We start from the raw sequence: 17,276 nt of genomic DNA on the forward strand, positions 1-17,276 counted from the left end.
TGGCAGTAATAGCGGGGGGGGGGGCTATTATGTAGTCTGGAAATAGGGAACTATGAAGGGAACGCTCTCAAACAAGAGATTAAACAGCCATCTCAGACTGGATGGTGCAAACATTACTGATGGCTACACAATTTCCCGAATTTCTTGAAGAATTGCCGAAGTAGGAAACAGCCCCCGCTGTTCCGTAGGGCCTCGTAGTGTGAAGACAAAATGTACAACACGATCAATTCTGTCAGCAATTTATTCCGTCCTCATCCTGTACAGTAGCTTCTAACAGACGCAGACAAGGGATCAACCATTGCCAGGCTAAACCATCAACGGCAAAAATGCACCCACTTTCGAGAGAGCTGAACTTGACGATGGCTTCTTCCCCTCTCAAAATCAAAGTGTAGCATCTCAAGTAAGACTCTGTCCATTCAAACCGGGATTGGCTTCGAGGTGTCTTTGGTTTCACTACTAGTCGACTCATACAGTCTGCAAAACTGGAATCCCAACATTCAGGGGTTTTTTACAACACTATCCGATATATCAAGAATGAGGGTGCTGACTTTTCCTAGTCGAACACGGTGCATGAAACACACTTTTGAGCTCTGTGGTGATATGAAACTATGTGCAAAAACAAAACGCATGTTTCAGGTAGTAGCAGCCAAAACGTCACAATAGTAACTCAGTTTCCCTGCTTTGGCGTTTCGGTTCAGAGAGAAATGGCAGTAACGGCTGCTGGAATGACAGCCGACAATCATCGGCTCTTTCAGCATCGCTCATTTACATGGGGGAAATTTATAAAAGAACACGCGAAGAGGCTGTGGTAGCCAGTTTTGTTCGACAATAACGGCTGAAGAGCGCCCCCGCCTCCCCCCAAAGATCAACTGCTTGGTAAGCGGGCAGGACACATCACGTCAAGTTGACGACATCTGGCGAAAAAGTTTCGATTCACTCGCTGCGTTGCTTTAAGACGCAACAACAGTTTCGGAGTCCTTTAAACAAGCAGGCAGTGTCGTCTGCTCCTTCCCCTCAGACTTTCTCAAGAGAAAAGTTTTCGCACTGCCTATTCTGGGGACCACACAAAATAATGTTAAACGTTATTTTGTGGTGCAGACCACAGGGTTATCTTCGTTTTTTTAACACAAAAGTGTTTTATTCCGAGATACACAAACATTTGAGTGACGTCATATCCGTCACTGAAATGACACCAGTACAACAAAGCGGCCTGTAAAGGCTGCACACCTGCACACAGAATCCTTTTGCGGGGAAGCAACCTTTAGGACCAAAGAGTACGTTATGCTTAGGGTTGTTCGTTTTCGGGTTTTATATTTTAACACGAAAGTGTTTTATGCCGGGATACACAAAGATTTCACTGACGTCATATCAGTCACGGAAATGACGCCAGTACACCTTTGCCAAAGCGACCGGCCAGCAGGACGTCGCTCGCCAAGCACACCCACAAGACAGCCGCCGGCCTGCCAATCATGCTCAGCTCCAGATTTCACTGCACATTTCACTTCCGTGTTTTACATTCCTATGAGAGAACAATCGACCGCAATTGTTTTTTCTTTTATGCTCTACTGCTAAAAGGGCTCCACTCGTTGGCTTCCGTCGCGCCATGGCAGAGTTTTGGGTTTTGGTGCTAACACCCGGGGTTCGAATCCCAGCCAGCAGTTATGTAGCTTTTCTTCTAAGTAAATTTTTTGCTGTAACCTGTTCCCCTAAGTCAATCCTATCCATTATTTATCTAAATAAGTGTCTTTTAAGTCGCTTTAGACAAATTGGGATCAACCATAGCGTGTTATGGTCCACAGAATAATGCTGCTCATTGTCCTGTGTTCATGATTATCATCATCGACTGGTCCACAGAATAGGCAAGGTTGAAAGTTTACACCTCAAACCTAGCACTCAGGCTATGTTGGCAACACTGACTCGCAACCGCCCCTAATGCAGGCCATAGGAATAACACAGTGCCAAAAGGACAAGTGTAAACAAAGCAAAAACACACAGGCAGGAAGGATGATGACCCAGAGAGAGGCTTATCAAAGTGCAATTTGCCGTGTTTTTTTTTAATGATGCCCATTGACTAGCAGGTGAGGTTGCCACCAATATTTCAAGTCTGTGTAGCAGCGATGTCATCATGTGAACAGAGTGGGAATAAAAAAAAAATAGTGGACAAACAGCGCAAAGACATCGTAGCACAATTTCATCACTGCATCAGTGAATGCGAGCTACAACACGATACGCAATTTTGTTTTTCTTTCTTTACACTTGCAAATGCACTGCGCATTGCTGTGCTTTTTGACAGTCATTCCGCGCGATTACATTTCACAGCTTACGCACTAATACCAGGACAAAAACTTAGTCAAGGGAAGCCAGATCTCTGGATAAAACTAGATAAAGAGGCAGAAAAAATAAGGTCGGTGAAAAGTAAAGCACTCAGGAGTCAAAAATGCCATGAGGAAAGCCTGTAGAAAAGAAGATAGAGAGAGATCCTGTGTTTATTTTGACAAACAAGAGACGACAGTAAAAAGTCATCGCGAATCGCTTTACCAGAGAAACAAAAATGCAAGGTGCAGTGAACAATACTGTTTCGCATCTATGCGACATACCGTTCCTTGTTGAAAACATATTACACCGGTATATTAAGATCACGCCTGGCACCACAATGCAGGTGTCATACCGTCCCCAACACACATTCACAAGATTCAAATAGAAATAGGCCTAGTGCTCACGACACTGATAGTGTGGTTTCCCAAGTTACAGTTTACGACAAAAACACGCAGGCGTAATTCCTAAAAGCCTAGAGATCGCAACCAGAGATTTGTAGCCGGGCGGCAAGCTTTGGCGCCCAATGACACAAGTTTGCAACGAAACGAAAAATTTAATGGTAGCCGTTGATTTGCCGCCAAAGGCATCGGCTGTGTGAAGAGAACAAAAAATGGTACAAAATAAAATTGAAATTGAAAGCCAAATCAATGGGAGATAATGCGCGACAAGTTCGGTCACGGAGCTCATGACGGCACAAGCTTAAGACAGTCACTGCTACAAGTTCCACTTCACGTGACGTGGCAGTTGGCTTGGCTCGGCTACCAGTTGGCTCAGCTTGGCTACCAGTCACGCCACAGCAGTTGCATCTTGGTGCAGTGGTGACGTAGCTCTCGAATCAGGTAAGGGTTGGTCTTGAACCAATGGCGAGCAAGCCATTGCACATTTCATGTGCTTGCACTACACACTGGGCATCATGTGCCGCTCCTTTGGCAAGGTTGGTCGCAACTTCACAGTCACGTCACATCGGGTGCCTCTTGTTTTGATGGGACACGCAAGTACAGCTTGCTGCATTGTACATTACCAGCGACAGCTGTGACATTACGATGATAAGCATCTCCTTCCCTGACCGTGCAAAACGACGAAACAGTCTCACCACCGATACCGGTTTCGTCACAAGGCAAAGCCGCACCACGGAAGCATTCGCCAGCTGCAGTGCACCGTGTAGTCTTCCAAGTTGTCACAGCTGCCGTGACTGCCTTTCCACCTCCCCAAGACAGGTATCGCCCAGCGGTACACTTCGACGCCAACAACAATACCGGCATGGCAGCAATTTTCAAGTGACGTCACCGTGGTCCCAGTCACGAGAACTCTCTTCACTGCCATCGCAGCCCGAGCGCGCAGCAACACAGCTGATCTCTGTACAGGCAACAAACGTCAACTTCGACGCGTAGTCACGATGACGTGGTCATCCAACCACACTAGTCACAACCGTCACGCAAACTCGTTACGATAACGCCAGGAGGCGAGCGCAACCAAATTCAGTGCAGACAACAGGGCGGTGAATTTCAGAGTGCTGCCACAACAGAATAAACCAACAGTTGCGTCACGCGTCAGTGGCCGTCACGAACCGTCACGGCAGATATTCGGGGGCTGTGCCATATCATCGACACGGTTGCAACTCCTGCAACCCAAGACGCAGCACGTTCACAAAGCGTCAGCTCAGTCGCACATGCAGCGCGGCAACGGTCAGACGAGACGGTCACGATCAATACGAGAGCAAGCCACGTAAAGCGCAAAGATTCGGGAAACTATAAAGGGTCCGTGTCGTGCATGAGCGGCAGTGTTCCACAGTCCCCGCCCCGCTTGTGAACAACGTCGTGGTGGAAGAGCTCCAGGCCCCCGACGCGAACGGCTTGGTGAGACGCACGGACGCTACTGCCACTTCGTGACGAGCCCGTGGCACTCGATGACGCCGACGTGGGGAGGGGACCCGGGCCGTCCGGGATGAACGCCGCCACCAGCAATGCCAGCATCACCAGCAGGGCACCAAAGACGTACGGCGGTCCTGGTATTAGCTGCAGGAGGAAACACAGAATCAGTGGGTCGTCATGTGTTGCGCTCAACTCTTTCGTTACCGTGCCTATTCAAATTGATCAATTTGAACTATACCTTGGGAGACCCTTCGCATACGATTCCTGGCATTTCTGGAACAACTAACAACTAAAGCTATTTGGGGTTGGCTCAGAAAATGCTCTTGTAACGAAACACATTCTTGACGTACGTTTGCATCACCTGGGTGTGGAAAAGAGGTGTGGTCATTGTGCATCACTGCTACCACAGAAGAAAGTGTGCTGCTCGTAATTACTCTGTATCAGAGTTTGGTTTTTGTTATCAGGGCCCGAATGGCGAATCAGAAGATCATTTTCAATCATCAGGTTTGCACTCCGACAGTAATAATCCTTGAAATCAGCTGAACAGATCATGCAGTGCCTGTTTAAGTTATTTTATGATTTTAGGCAGTTCACTGCCTTTCCACACACTGTTCAAAGTCGCGTTGCAGTTATACGCAAACAGTTTACAACCGTTTTGGTTTCGTTTCTTCATCGCGAAATTCATATTTGGCACTACTGCGTAGTTACCCAACTTTAAGCTTATCTGCCATTGCGCCTTCAGCGTCTGCTACTGATCCTCGAAAAAAGCATGCCGCTCGTGAATTCAACCTGCCCTAACCCGATTTCTGTGACAAAAACTTCCGATGCAAGTCAAAAGGTAGCACCCAGTCGACAAATATCAGTTCTGACAGAGAGCATTTTAAATCGGCCATGCACACCGTCAGTTGTTCGCCGGCAAGTTTCGTTTCCATACGAGGTCTAGTGTGGCTCCTTAGTAGAACTGTCTATTCAGGCGGAGGTTTGGTGGCGCTCAAAGCAGGAGGCTCGTAGTGCTGAAAACTTCCATCGCGCAACAGCTACTTGGTGAGAGCTTGCAGGGCATGATATTATCGCAACGCACCTTATTCCTGAAAGCAGGGCTACAATAGTGAGCCAGACGATGATAATAAACCACAAGTTTTATGTTTCGAGAGATAACCGACAGTGAACTGCAACAAGCATCAACCTCCGAGTTTTGTTTTCAACTCCAGGCAGATTTTTTTCCTCCGCATCGTGTGCTTGTGCTGAATACTGTGCTAGCTGTAGTCGGTCATTGACAAGATGTTTTTACACCACGTGGGGACAAATTGGTGCCTCTGATAATGTAATGTCAAACCACCAGATTTCTTCCAGGAAACCACCCAAAATTGCACATTCTGAAATGGAGGTTGGGCTTTACTGCATGGTGTGGGCACCACACAACATTTTTTTACATATATATCTGACAAACTGCTCCGCGGAAGTCCAGTTGACTTGTTTTTGAAATGTTTCCCTAATTCAATTTTTTTTATACTATTCATGGTCTGTCATACACAACTCCTTTTTTATCATTTTCTATGTCAACTAGACAAAAATTTTAATTTTTGTATTTTTTTTCTGCAGCTATGATATGTGAAAACATCATAAAAACTGGTGTTGTCGGAAAGGTCGGTAAATCATCTGCATTTTATGTTGCTGCAAGTAGTGCGTAATCAATTTGTTTTGCCGAAAAAAAAAATGTTTTCTTAGACCCCTCAAAATCGGACAATTTCCCGCAGTAACCAAAGAGTTAAAGAAAAAGCACACGGCATATCTGAGCCCGATCTCCTCACCCTGAGCTCGTTGGGCACCACAGAGCCGTTGGCAGTGGCAACCGCGATGAGGGGCGGGGCGCCCGCGGCAGGCGGCACCTCGTTCAGGTCCACGTGGAAGAGGTAGAAGATGAAGCCGAACACCGCCGGCCCCAGGCCATTGCACAGGCCCCGCATGCCCGTGATCATGCCCTGCACCAGGCCTGCACCAGATGGGGAGAGAGCGACATCGGGGTCATTCCTCGGGGTGCAAGTCAGTGCACTTTTACTAATGAGAGGAAAATATGTCGCTGAAATCGTGTGCTATCGTGGGCGCTGCCATAGCAGCTAGCAACGTTCCTCTCCTGATTGACTTGGCTAGCCAAGTGGCTTCTTTCCACACTCAAAGCCCAAAATCAGCAACAAAGGGTAACATTTTTTTGTGTTCGTCTTGCATGAAGCCCCTAGAAAATACCTGTCACAAATAAATCTTTTGGAGCTCCACTACTGTATTGATAAAGCAACTTTAAACAATCTTTTGCCATATTACTTTTGTTGCAGCCACAGGCAACTTTTTAGCCGGTTCAATAGCCAAGCCAAGGTCAAGTGGAATGCCCCTGCCCGGTACATGACAGCACGCTCGCTGAAGCCCGGCTTGCCTAGACACTGGTCACCGTTGTGTCAGATGTCATAGAGATTGTCGATCTGTTGCGTTTTGAATAAAGCGAGTCCGCATGGACTGACTAACGGTACTTCATCTCTCCCTACGAGCCCCCACAACTGCTGTATGGGTACAAGATTCTCCAAGACAAGCTTCGCATATACGAGTGTTCAGGCGTCGAAGACTTTGAACACAGTTGTTCACTTTTGACACGAAAAACGAGCGAAATTCCCCAAGCCTGTACAACGAAGGACGCGCTGAAGGTGGTTGTAAAGAGTAAATAAGTGTGAATATAAAAGTGACCCCCCTCCACTCACCCTGCTTGTCTGCCTCGGCATGTGTCGACACAAAGGAACTGATGGCAGGGTACGAGATGCTCGCCACAGCAGCCAGGCCTCCCGCAGACCACATCATCCTGGCACAGGGAGGACGGGGGAAGGGAGAGGGAGGGAGAGTCACTTTGGAGGCTACACGAAACACAACAGCACAGCTGGCTACTGTACAAACCCCGCCCAAATAGAATTACCAAACAGAACACACGCACACTGTTCCACACCCTCCAAATGGCACTCACGGCATAAGCGGAAACGACAACCAGTCTCTCATGGTTACATTTACGACGCATAGGTCTTAATCTGACAAGAAATAAAGCTCTCTCTCTCTCTCTTTTGCAGACCATCAAAAGAAGAAGCCCATACTCTCCCCCCCTTTCTCTCTCTCTTGCAGACCATCAATAGAAGAAGCCCATACAGAACCAATAGACGGTAGCAAAACAGATGGAAGATATTAACATTTAACCTTTTGAGGGTTGCTGTCAAAAGGTTTTGTGAGTCTTTCAGGTCTTTTTCTCCATGTAATGACCCCGACCCCCAACTCTACCCCCAATCTTTGTACCACTGAGAACATGACTGCTGCGAATAAGTGTGCAGCGTCGAGGCACAGCCTGTAGTGGCAATACCAACTCACCATCTCTGGGAGCCAAAGCCGTACCACATGAGCTGCAGCATCTCGAACAGCAGCCCCACCATGATGGTGTGCTTACTGCCCACGGTCTTCATCAGCAACGTCAGCACCATTGTCTGCAAAAAGCCAAAATTGTAGCCATTTAAACAAGAGCGAGGCCAAGCCAAAGTAAATTTCGCCCTGATACACAGAAGGAACGCAGGATGACAGGTGTAACATTTAGGGACAAGAAGAGAGCGGAGTGGATCGGGGAACAAACGCGTGTTAAGGACATATTAGTAGAAATTAAGAAGACGAAATGGACGTGGGCAGGGCATTTAATGTGAAGGCAAGATTGCAACAGAGTGGATCCCTAAAGAAGGCAAGCGTGGCAGGGGGCGGCAGAAAGTCAGACGGGCAGATGAGATCAAGAAGTTTGCGGGGATAAATTGGTCGCAGTTAGCAGAGGACCAAGGGAGATCCATGGGAGGGGCATTTGCCCTGCAGTGGGTATAGACAGGCTGATGATGATGGTGATGACACTACCCTTGGAGGCTGCAGCAGCGAGTAACTTCATCCTAACATGTGCCATTCCTTTATGCGGACAGTCGAAGCATACAAAGTCGAACACCAATTTATTTTTTATTCCTTTCACTGCCACTGACGTACCGGTAGGTTTTCACATTTCCCCCTGCAGTGTCACTGACGTACCGGTGTGCTCTCCATTGTGCGTTCAAAAATTCCCGCCCAAACGCAAAGGTGGCATGCCTGGATTGCTCTTGGTCTGAGTGAATATGTGGTGCGCATGCGATTATGGGTGAAAGGGTTGTTCTGCTATCTGCTGCAGGTTTGCAGTTTCCTTTTTTTTTTTTCTGGACAGATGCCTGCTACAACGTGCCAAGTTAGTCGCGCGTGCCACTGTCTCTCGAATAGACGAAACATGACTCAATCACGGTTTTCGCTCGCGCACCGTGCCCTTGTTTGCCGCTGTCAGCAGCAAACAAGGTTGTTTTATCCTTTTTGTATTCACTTTGCATATCTACCTGCATTCTTGATTTCCCAAAGCGCCACTTCTGTGCGATGTGCAAGCTACTGAAAGTGCTCCCTCCGTACTGTGGTTACTTTCGGATGGCGTGACCACACAGGGCCCTCCCTCTACTGCGGACTGGAGCAATGGCTCTTCCGATTCTGAATGCAAGCTGAGCTCAGATTCGGATTCCGAGAGCTTCTCATCTGAGGAAGAGGTGAGTTGCGCAGTGTCAGATTCTTATGTTGAAACGGTTGAGCTGTCGTCCCAAAAACATGCACAGCAAAGTTAAAATATGTGGAATAAAGACGATTTCTCACCCACGCTGTTTCCATTCGACGTGTCACGTCCCAGACGCAACCACAATCAAATAAATCACTATGCTCGTTCTCGGATACAGTTGAACCCCTTTATAAGAGACACGTACCGGGGAGCAGTTTCTGTCTCTTCTTATATGAGATGTCTCTTGTAAGCAGGGAACCATGTTTTCACTTACTAATCAGACCCTAGTTCAATGTGGGCACCGTACGACTAAAATAAGCTCAAAAGAATGCTACAGCATGTTTGAAAAGAGTCATTCTAATTTATGTTTGGCCCCCAGAATTTATGAAACAGTTCTGAATCTTTGTTTGCTTCATGACTGTATTTACACTGTTTTTTACAACCGATTCTACAAGCTTTTTTTTTTCCTTGTTTGTGGAAGATGAATAGTGGATGTTTAGTTCACAAGCCTGATGAATAGCCAGAGTGCACAGCTTCTTCTGCTGTGTGCTCAGGCTATTCATTACGCTTGCAGGATTCAACATCTGCGATGCTTCTTGATTGGGAGCTACGCGAGTGGGAGAGCCCGCATGTGCGATCCCGCTCCATTCAATGGACGGCAGTAAGCTTCAACCACTTCTGTAACTTGCATTTCCATTGGCAAGGCTTTTCATCGTCATTTCATAGCTGACTGAACCACTGTGTGTTTGCTGAATAAATAGCGACTGCAGGCGTCTGTCGTCCACCTCTGTTTCCACAATGGAAGCAACTGCAATTAGTGACTGGTGGCACTGCATCTGAAGTTAAAATGTCTGTTACAAGCGAGATTACTGATTAAAGTTCAAGGATGACTTGTCCCTTATAACCAACTGTCTTCTACATCCGATGTCTGTTATAAAAAAGGCCAATTTAATGGGAAAGATAGGGCAGCCAGCCATGTGGGTGAACAGTGTCTCTTATACCCATTTGTCTCTTACATCCATGTCTCTTATAACGAGGTTCAACTGTATTCCGCAAACCAAGCTGACACTGGGGGGTGCGCTGCGGCCAGAAACACCTGACAGTGAAGGGGCTAAGTGCGCCAGAATTCTGAACAAGTGCCGAGTATTCTGGCAGAAACTTGAACAGCTTTTCCTCGATACATCCTCTAACCTGGGTTAAAGTTTCATTTCCTAAAGCAGAAAGAGGACAATGCAGATAGAAATAGAAGAGGACGATGAGGAACGATGGCGGGGATCGGACATGTTTAGTCTATAAAAAGATGTAAAACGAAAATACACTTCTTTTCCGTCATTTTAAGCTGTAGCTATGGTAGAAGCTATGTATTAACGTTATGAAAAGAACGAATAAAAAAATGAGCACGATGGCAGTTAACGTTTCTGGTCGTTCTCTTCTACCAACTGCTGGACATCTTCGTGCACATTGACGATGATTCCTGCGGCGATTGCCCCGTATGCCGTTGACCTTTCGTACTTCACACTTTTTCCAGCAAACTGCCCGTCCACACAGTCGAGAAGGCATGCACGCAGTCGGCGACGTACCTGTGCGATGACGGAAAGGAGGCCCACCACAGCGATGAACAGTGCCACCTCTTCAGCCGAGAATCCCATCACCTGCGCGGAAGAAAGGGAGGTGGGGAAAGGAGGGAAAAGAAGGAGTTTTCCTTTAGGCCCTTTAGCAGATTTCCCTATACATGACAACGGCAATTCTGCCAGTGTCGGCAGCACTCCCAGGAGAGATTCGCGGCAGGGTTGAAAATCTGCTCCACAGTCACATGACCACTTACTGAGAGGACGCAAATGGCAAGTGTGCAAACGTGATGTTCTTCCCCTCGAGGGTAACACTCAGAGGACTACCGCGACAGATGACAATCGCACCAGTTTTCATATTTAGTGCGACAGAGAACTGATCAACTGGAGTGCAATGAAGACAAATTACAACTTAGTTCGATTTGAAAGACCTATCCTTTCATAGCTCACTCAGCTCCACTCCAGCCACGAGACATTTTTTTTAACTGAAAAAAAAAAAAAAAAAAAAAATGCTTATTTGCATATTTCAAATTGCATATTTCAAATTTTTTTTATAAGTACCTTATGCAATGTGGCATTGATGTTTTCATCGTTTTGTTTTTCTTTTTGTTACTTTTTTTGGTTTTGTTAATTTTTAAATAAAATTTCCGATAAATCTGTTGTTTGAAATCACCACTGTTAGAAAGCCCTATTCTTTCTCTACCATTTCGTATCTTACACTTCAGCATCACTCATTGTCTGTGGCAAGAAATATTTCCTGGAACACCCAAAAACAACCGATTTTTCCGCGGTCACGAAAGTGTTAAAGAGGCCACAAAAACAAAAGACAATTTTGGTTCATTAAAAAGACTGCTTTGTCCCGATAACAATGATGCCATCGTTGTAGCAAACTTCAAACAGATAGTGGAACTATTAAAGAAAATATATGAAGCAAGTGTGACTTGCCAGTCAGTTTCTGGCGATTTCTCTACGACTTCACAGATCTTGTTTTGGCGACTTCTGGTCGCCAACCAGAGCCCCGCCACAAAACATGACTGGGCGACTGTAGTGGCACTTCCAGTTCCAACTGATCGTATCATTCGAATGCTAACGTGCAGCTAACAACACACTGATGTTTTTGGTGCTGGCCTCCATTGTCTCAATCCTGCCCATGTTTTGTCCCGACGCACACAATTTGAAAGCTTATCAATATTTCTTCAGTTTTTTTCACTAAGAAAGCATCGCCACGTGAGTTACAAAAGGTCAGTTCTTTCAAACTGAAATTCAACTACTGCTCTTTCGAAACAACAACAATGGGGGAACGCGAATCTTTTCAAAATCAAGTCCAACATATAAGGAACCCACACAGAAGCAAGCACCTGTTTCTTATTGGGATGATCTACTGCACTGCGACTGTGCTCTCTAGGGCTTTACTGATACAGGCATTCCATGGATTTCCCTAGCGTTCAACCATCGTTGTCATCATATGGAGGGGTGCATTTTCTGTCTAATTTCGCACGTCCGTGCGCCCCTCTCCAAATACAAACTGCTTCGACCAAACAGACATCAGCTTCAGAATGTGAGGGGCCCAGGTTCGATTCCGACTACGGGAAGTGTTCCAATTTTTCTTCCCTTCACATCGTCAGAGAGAGGTGGCGGCACTTCAGGTGGGACTACAGACGACATCGGTGAGAGGTTGAAATGTTCCCTTTAACAAAACTGCATTCGGTCTTCATAGCCGTGCACTCACCAGACGCAGGTACACAAAGAAGCAGGAGTACTGGCCAGCCTCGGGCAGGTAGGACAGGAAGACCGTCACGCACAGCATCAGGATCATCGGGTCCTTGCCCACCTTGCGCAGTGCCTGCGGGAAATGGTCGCACAATGGAGGCCACGGTTGCGAGACCACCTTTGTCAAGAGCCAACACCCTGACGGACCGGAAACACCACTTCTCAGAACATAACACTGCGATATGCGAGCCCACTAAGGGGGTGCTTTAGGTGTGGAGTATAGGTGGTATTCACTGAAAAGTTTAGCTGTCAATTTCTTCGCTTGGTAACACTGGAAATGGCCACGGACATAGCTGATGCGCGATGAAAAGTTGCGGCTTGTGCCACTGCGCCCGCACGCCAGGAAAAAAAAAAAATAATAAAAGGCGTGCATTGTCTACTCCATTTCAGCCCAATTCTCAACGGTGGTGTCGACAGAGCTGTTTTTAATCGCACTCACATTGGACTCGAGGCCTTACTTTGCGTTCGGTAGGATACAGTTCGGAACGTCCAACACACATCATGTGCTTAGCACGGACAAGTACCGCCATCCCGCGGAGCCCGACGTAACCAATGATGGAGCACTCACATGGTTGCCTGCATGCACGCCTTGCCAGTGAATACAAACCATAGGAACATGACCCTACCAAGGAATGGTGATCAGAGGAAACAAAGGTGTGAAATCGTTCGCGAAGACAGCCTCGAATTGCATTACATACAATAGAGGTCTCAAGAGGAAGAGGGGACACGTCCACCCAATACATTAAAGCTGTTCATAACGACTTTTTTTTTTTTTATGACTATTGCCTACGGAACATTCCAAGCACTGAGAAAAGTTCCTGACACATCAGTGGACTTCAACCCCTGATCTGCAAGTGGCTTGTACTAACCTAAATATGCTTCCTGTCTCTCTGATCCCCGAAAAGGGGATCTGCATCATCACGACACCTCACAGATTCTTTACAGCCTTGTTTGGCGACGCGCAGCCCACAGAACACACTGCTACAAAGAAACTTGTACATTTACGAAGCTTTTCGCGGAGCACCAAAGGCAACTCCAGTGCTCGGCAGCTCTTTTGCCACTAGCACTTTGGAAGCACCTTAATGTTAGTCAGCTTCTTCTGTGTTCATTAATCCACCTCTTAGTACACTGCCAGCACACATCGCAGCACATATCTGTCCAGCTCACTACATTGCCCAACTGCCTCAGCCCAATATTGTCCTGCAGTTAAGAAGGAAGCGAGGTTCTTGAAGACGTGAATGTTTATTGGAGCTAACTCATGTTCTGCAATAAACTTAAAGAATGCACGAGCGCCGAAGAAGGAATCAACGGAGTGGCGGGCACAGATGGTCACTGGTGGACCTAATGTCACAGAGTTTCCTCTGCACGCATTTATTATCTAGAGTACTCTACAGTGCAGCCAGGTTCTGGTAACGAAACATAAAATCAAGTCAAAAGGCATTGTGTGTGGCAATATACAGGGTATACAATGTTGGAGACCTTGACTGTAGCCACCAAGGGAATCCGGAACAAAACCCAGATGCCGGTTTGCGGTGTCTTGTATGTTTTGTTCTGTATGCCCTAGGTGGTGCTACTGTACAACTGCAGTCAAGATCACCAAGATGGCCCCCAGGTTTCCCACAGGCGAAAATCGTTACAGGCAGGTAAATGCCGTTCTTGTTCTTGGGGTTAAACAAACTAGACCACAAAACCTGACCTCCTTCTAAAGTTTGAGCACAGATGAAGGAGCGGTTTGCCTAGGAAAAAATTTTAAAGAAACTCATTTTTCGATGCAATGCCCTGTGTACAGAAGAGAGGGAGCTAAGGCCACCCACAGAGAAGGGGTCGGCCTGCTCCCAGGAGATGGGCGAGCTCCAGGACCCCGGCGGCCGCAGCTTCTCGGGCAAGCTTTCGGGCACGGCCACCAGGATGAACAGGACGTCCAGCAGGGCGATGGCCGACGCCAGCGCGGCCACCAGGGCGTCCGAGTACTGGCGGGCCAGGTAGGCGCCCAGCGCGGGGCTCGTCACCAGGCTGGCCGCAAAGGTGGCCGACACGAGGCCGTAGGCGGCGCTCCGGTCCGCCTCGTCCGTCACGTCCGCCACGTAGGCGAACACCACCGAGAAGGTGACGGCGAACACGCCCGACATGGAGATCATGGCAAAGTACCACCACGTGTTGATGCGCATCAGCGGGATGGGGGCGCACGTGAAGAAGACGGTGACCAGCAGGAAGAACTTGCGGCCCCACACGTCCGACAGGGCGCCCACCAGCGGGGCGCTCAGGAATGACAGGAAGCCCTGCGTGCATGGGCGCAGACGTGAGAATGGGCTCGAAGAGATAACAGCCAACCTTCACGTAGCAAATTTTTAAAAATTAGAGCGTGGTAAGCACAGTGGCATAGAAGAGCTCACGCAGCAATGGCGGCAGTACAGATGCGTGAGACTGGGACAGGCCCTGGGAGGAAAGGCTCAAAGCGATACAGTGCACGTCTATGAAGCAAAATTTTAAACACTACAGCACGGTGAACACAATGGCACGGAAGAAGCCGGACAAGACAAGCACTTGTCCTGTCCTGTTTCTTGTGCCATCGTGTTTATCGCGCTCTAGTTTTTAGAATAAGTACGTGCCAACTTGCCCAACAACGTGTTTTGAAGCAAAGTTGGACACCAAACGTCTCATGGCGGCCACTGTAGAGTGACACAACACACCATTTTCACCAATCCAAATATCCATGCAACATGAAGCGCAGGCACTCCCAGCAGTCTTTCCCCACCCAAAGCTTGAAAGGATTGTCTGCTTTTTGCCTGCTACATGCGCAGGCGCACAGGGCACACTGAACTAATTAGTGCTCTTCAAATGTGCACAGAAGAACCTCGCACAGCAGCGCTCACCATCTGCAGCCGCCTGGTGTCATAAGCACAAAAGCACTCTTTTTGTTTGCCTTCTGCTCGACAGCACGACACAGTCCGTCCGGCCACTCTGTGGAGCAAAGCTAATTGAGCGAGCACCAAATTAATGGTGAGGCAAGAAAGGAAACGAAAAAAGTTTGTACGAGCACTGCAGGTGCAGTACTTCCTTCTTTATGTCATCCACGAATCGCACAGCTTTCCAACCCTGACCCCCCTTTTTTTTACCATGTCTTTTGCATCACAGACTCTGACTGTGAGCCTGAGCATCGTGCATAAATTACGCAAAAGGCCTCTGAACTGCCACCAAACAATCTTTTGTTTTGGCTTCATTTATTGCAATGTATGCACTCGCTGCATATATTAACTCGAACTATTTCAAAAAGAACAAACAAGCAATGATGATGGCAATTCTGCCCACCTGTCCTCCATTGTCAAAACAAGCAAGCCAGTATTCGTTCAGTGTTCGCGTAGTTTTTCGCGCGTATAACCCGCCCCTGCATATAATCCCCCCCCTTTCAGTTCGCCGGAAAAAAAAAAAAAAAAATCCATGCGCATTTGATGCTCACGCAACACATCATTATGTAGACAGAAAAAGCATAAAATTCAGTTGTTAGAGTGCGCTCGTCCTTGTTTTTTCTTCCTTGTCCTGGTATGTTTTGCTCAAACTCTGCCACGGAAGGCTTAGTCAGTGTTACTGCGTAGGAGCTTCACGGCACAACGCGCATTGCCGTGAAGCTGCACTTAAGAAAAAACCCCGATAATTCTCCGCACCCCTACTTTGCCACTGAAATTTTCGCGTTTTTTGGTGCGGGTTATACGCGCGAAAATACGGTATTCGTGTAGTATTCATGTGGCAGCATAGAAACACTTTGTTCAGTTGTGCAACTTTTTTTCCTTGCTTCGTGTATCATTCAGAGGTTCCCTCAAAGGAAGCTTATGCAATGCATTTATTCTCTAGTAAGAAAACAAAGCCACCACATAACCTAACAAGCCGATTGGTCAGACAAGATAAAGATCGCCTGCCTTCCACTCCATTCCGTTCAGAGTCGTGCCAAGCAAAGCACATACAGTGATGCCAGCACCCCGTGAAGTGCCCTTGAAAGATGCCAACAAGCTTTGAACCTCTCAGAGATAACGAACCCCTTGAAGGCAACTCTCAATGTTGTCCCCCTGGAACACTTATCATTTGCTTGTAAACAATGCAAGGCAACACTGCTATCACATTTTGCTCCCACACGTGCACTTGCGATTGTAAACGAAATGAAGTAAAATCGCACTGAATTTTGTACATTTGGAGAACACAGTCTAAATTCTCCTGAAATGAAGAATTTACTAGAAAATTGGTGAAGCACACCAAACATTCAAGGGAAGTACGGATAATGCAAACAACGCACAACATGCAATGACAATTAGGCACAAGACTTGGAGCTAAACTGCAATACATTTGAGTTTATCTTTAATTTCGAAAAAGAAGTGCTCTTTGCTTATCACAACAATCAATACCATCCGGTAAACTACAATCCTTGCCCTAAAGAAATATCAATATCAGCTGTCACCCTCCGCCTCCTGAAGAACGTGTTTAAAAAACAAAAACCCTGCTTTTTGGAAGTTCCCTGCAAAATTTTGTCCGACCCGGCAAGCCCACTCTACCAACGAAGAACGAAGACTAAATGGAAACACGAAAACAAATACAAAAATACAACGTAGCAAGAAAACAAAGACCCACCTTGATTCCCATGATGAGGCCGTTCATGAGAAAGGTGTGGTTCGGGAATGTCTCGTTGAGAACCTGAAAAACAAACAGAGCCGGAGAACGCGGCAACATTTAGCATCCCAGGCTTGCGCAACAGACAAACTTTTCTAGCAAATAAAGCGTCGCAATCACTCGATGATTTTAAAGTCACTTTACCCAAACCAACTAATCCCATACACGCAATGTTGGTCAAATTTTGGCACAACACACGTGTTCGTTCAAGGGATGTTTCTCGCAGACGCCCACAATAAAACTAACCCTAACTAGTACACTGCGACCTTCAACCCCCAAATTTTACTTTTTGTGGCTTGTCGTCAATGTAATGTAAACTCACCACTGGGCTGACTGTGAGTTGAAATGACTGCCTTTCAACTGCACTTTCAATACGGTAAATGGTACAAATTTATGCATATTTGAAAATGCATGATCAAAGTTTACACGCATTGTAAGAGCATTGAATTTTGGGGATTCAATAGGAAACAAAGA

The 17,276-nt window shown here is 46.9% G+C and overlaps 1 protein-coding gene across 1 annotated transcript in view; it reads right to left on the reverse strand.

Moving 5' to 3' along the window:
* Window positions 1–227: 227 nt before the first annotated feature.
* LOC144162468 (hippocampus abundant transcript 1 protein) overlaps window positions 228–17,276 on the reverse strand; it is a 31,029-nt gene continuing 13,980 nt past the window's right edge. The window contains exons 3-10 of the mRNA XM_077693006.1: window positions 16,764–16,826; window positions 13,961–14,425; window positions 12,106–12,219; window positions 10,389–10,460; window positions 7,584–7,696; window positions 6,935–7,032; window positions 5,999–6,180; window positions 228–4,331 (exon numbers count right to left, since the gene is read on the reverse strand). Coding sequence (XP_077549132.1) covers window positions 4,065–4,331; window positions 5,999–6,180; window positions 6,935–7,032; window positions 7,584–7,696; window positions 10,389–10,460; window positions 12,106–12,219; window positions 13,961–14,425; window positions 16,764–16,826 — 1,374 coding nt within the window. The 3' untranslated portion in view covers window positions 228–4,064. The remainder of the gene's footprint in view (window positions 4,332–5,998; window positions 6,181–6,934; window positions 7,033–7,583; window positions 7,697–10,388; window positions 10,461–12,105; window positions 12,220–13,960; window positions 14,426–16,763; window positions 16,827–17,276) is intronic.

Source organism: Haemaphysalis longicornis, unplaced genomic scaffold (assembly GCF_048455015.1).
Source record: "Haemaphysalis longicornis isolate Haplotype H1 unplaced genomic scaffold, Haemaphysalis longicornis Haplotype H1 scaffold_12, whole genome shotgun sequence".
In the NCBI taxonomy this organism is placed as follows: domain Eukaryota; kingdom Metazoa; phylum Arthropoda; class Arachnida; order Ixodida; family Ixodidae; genus Haemaphysalis; species Haemaphysalis longicornis.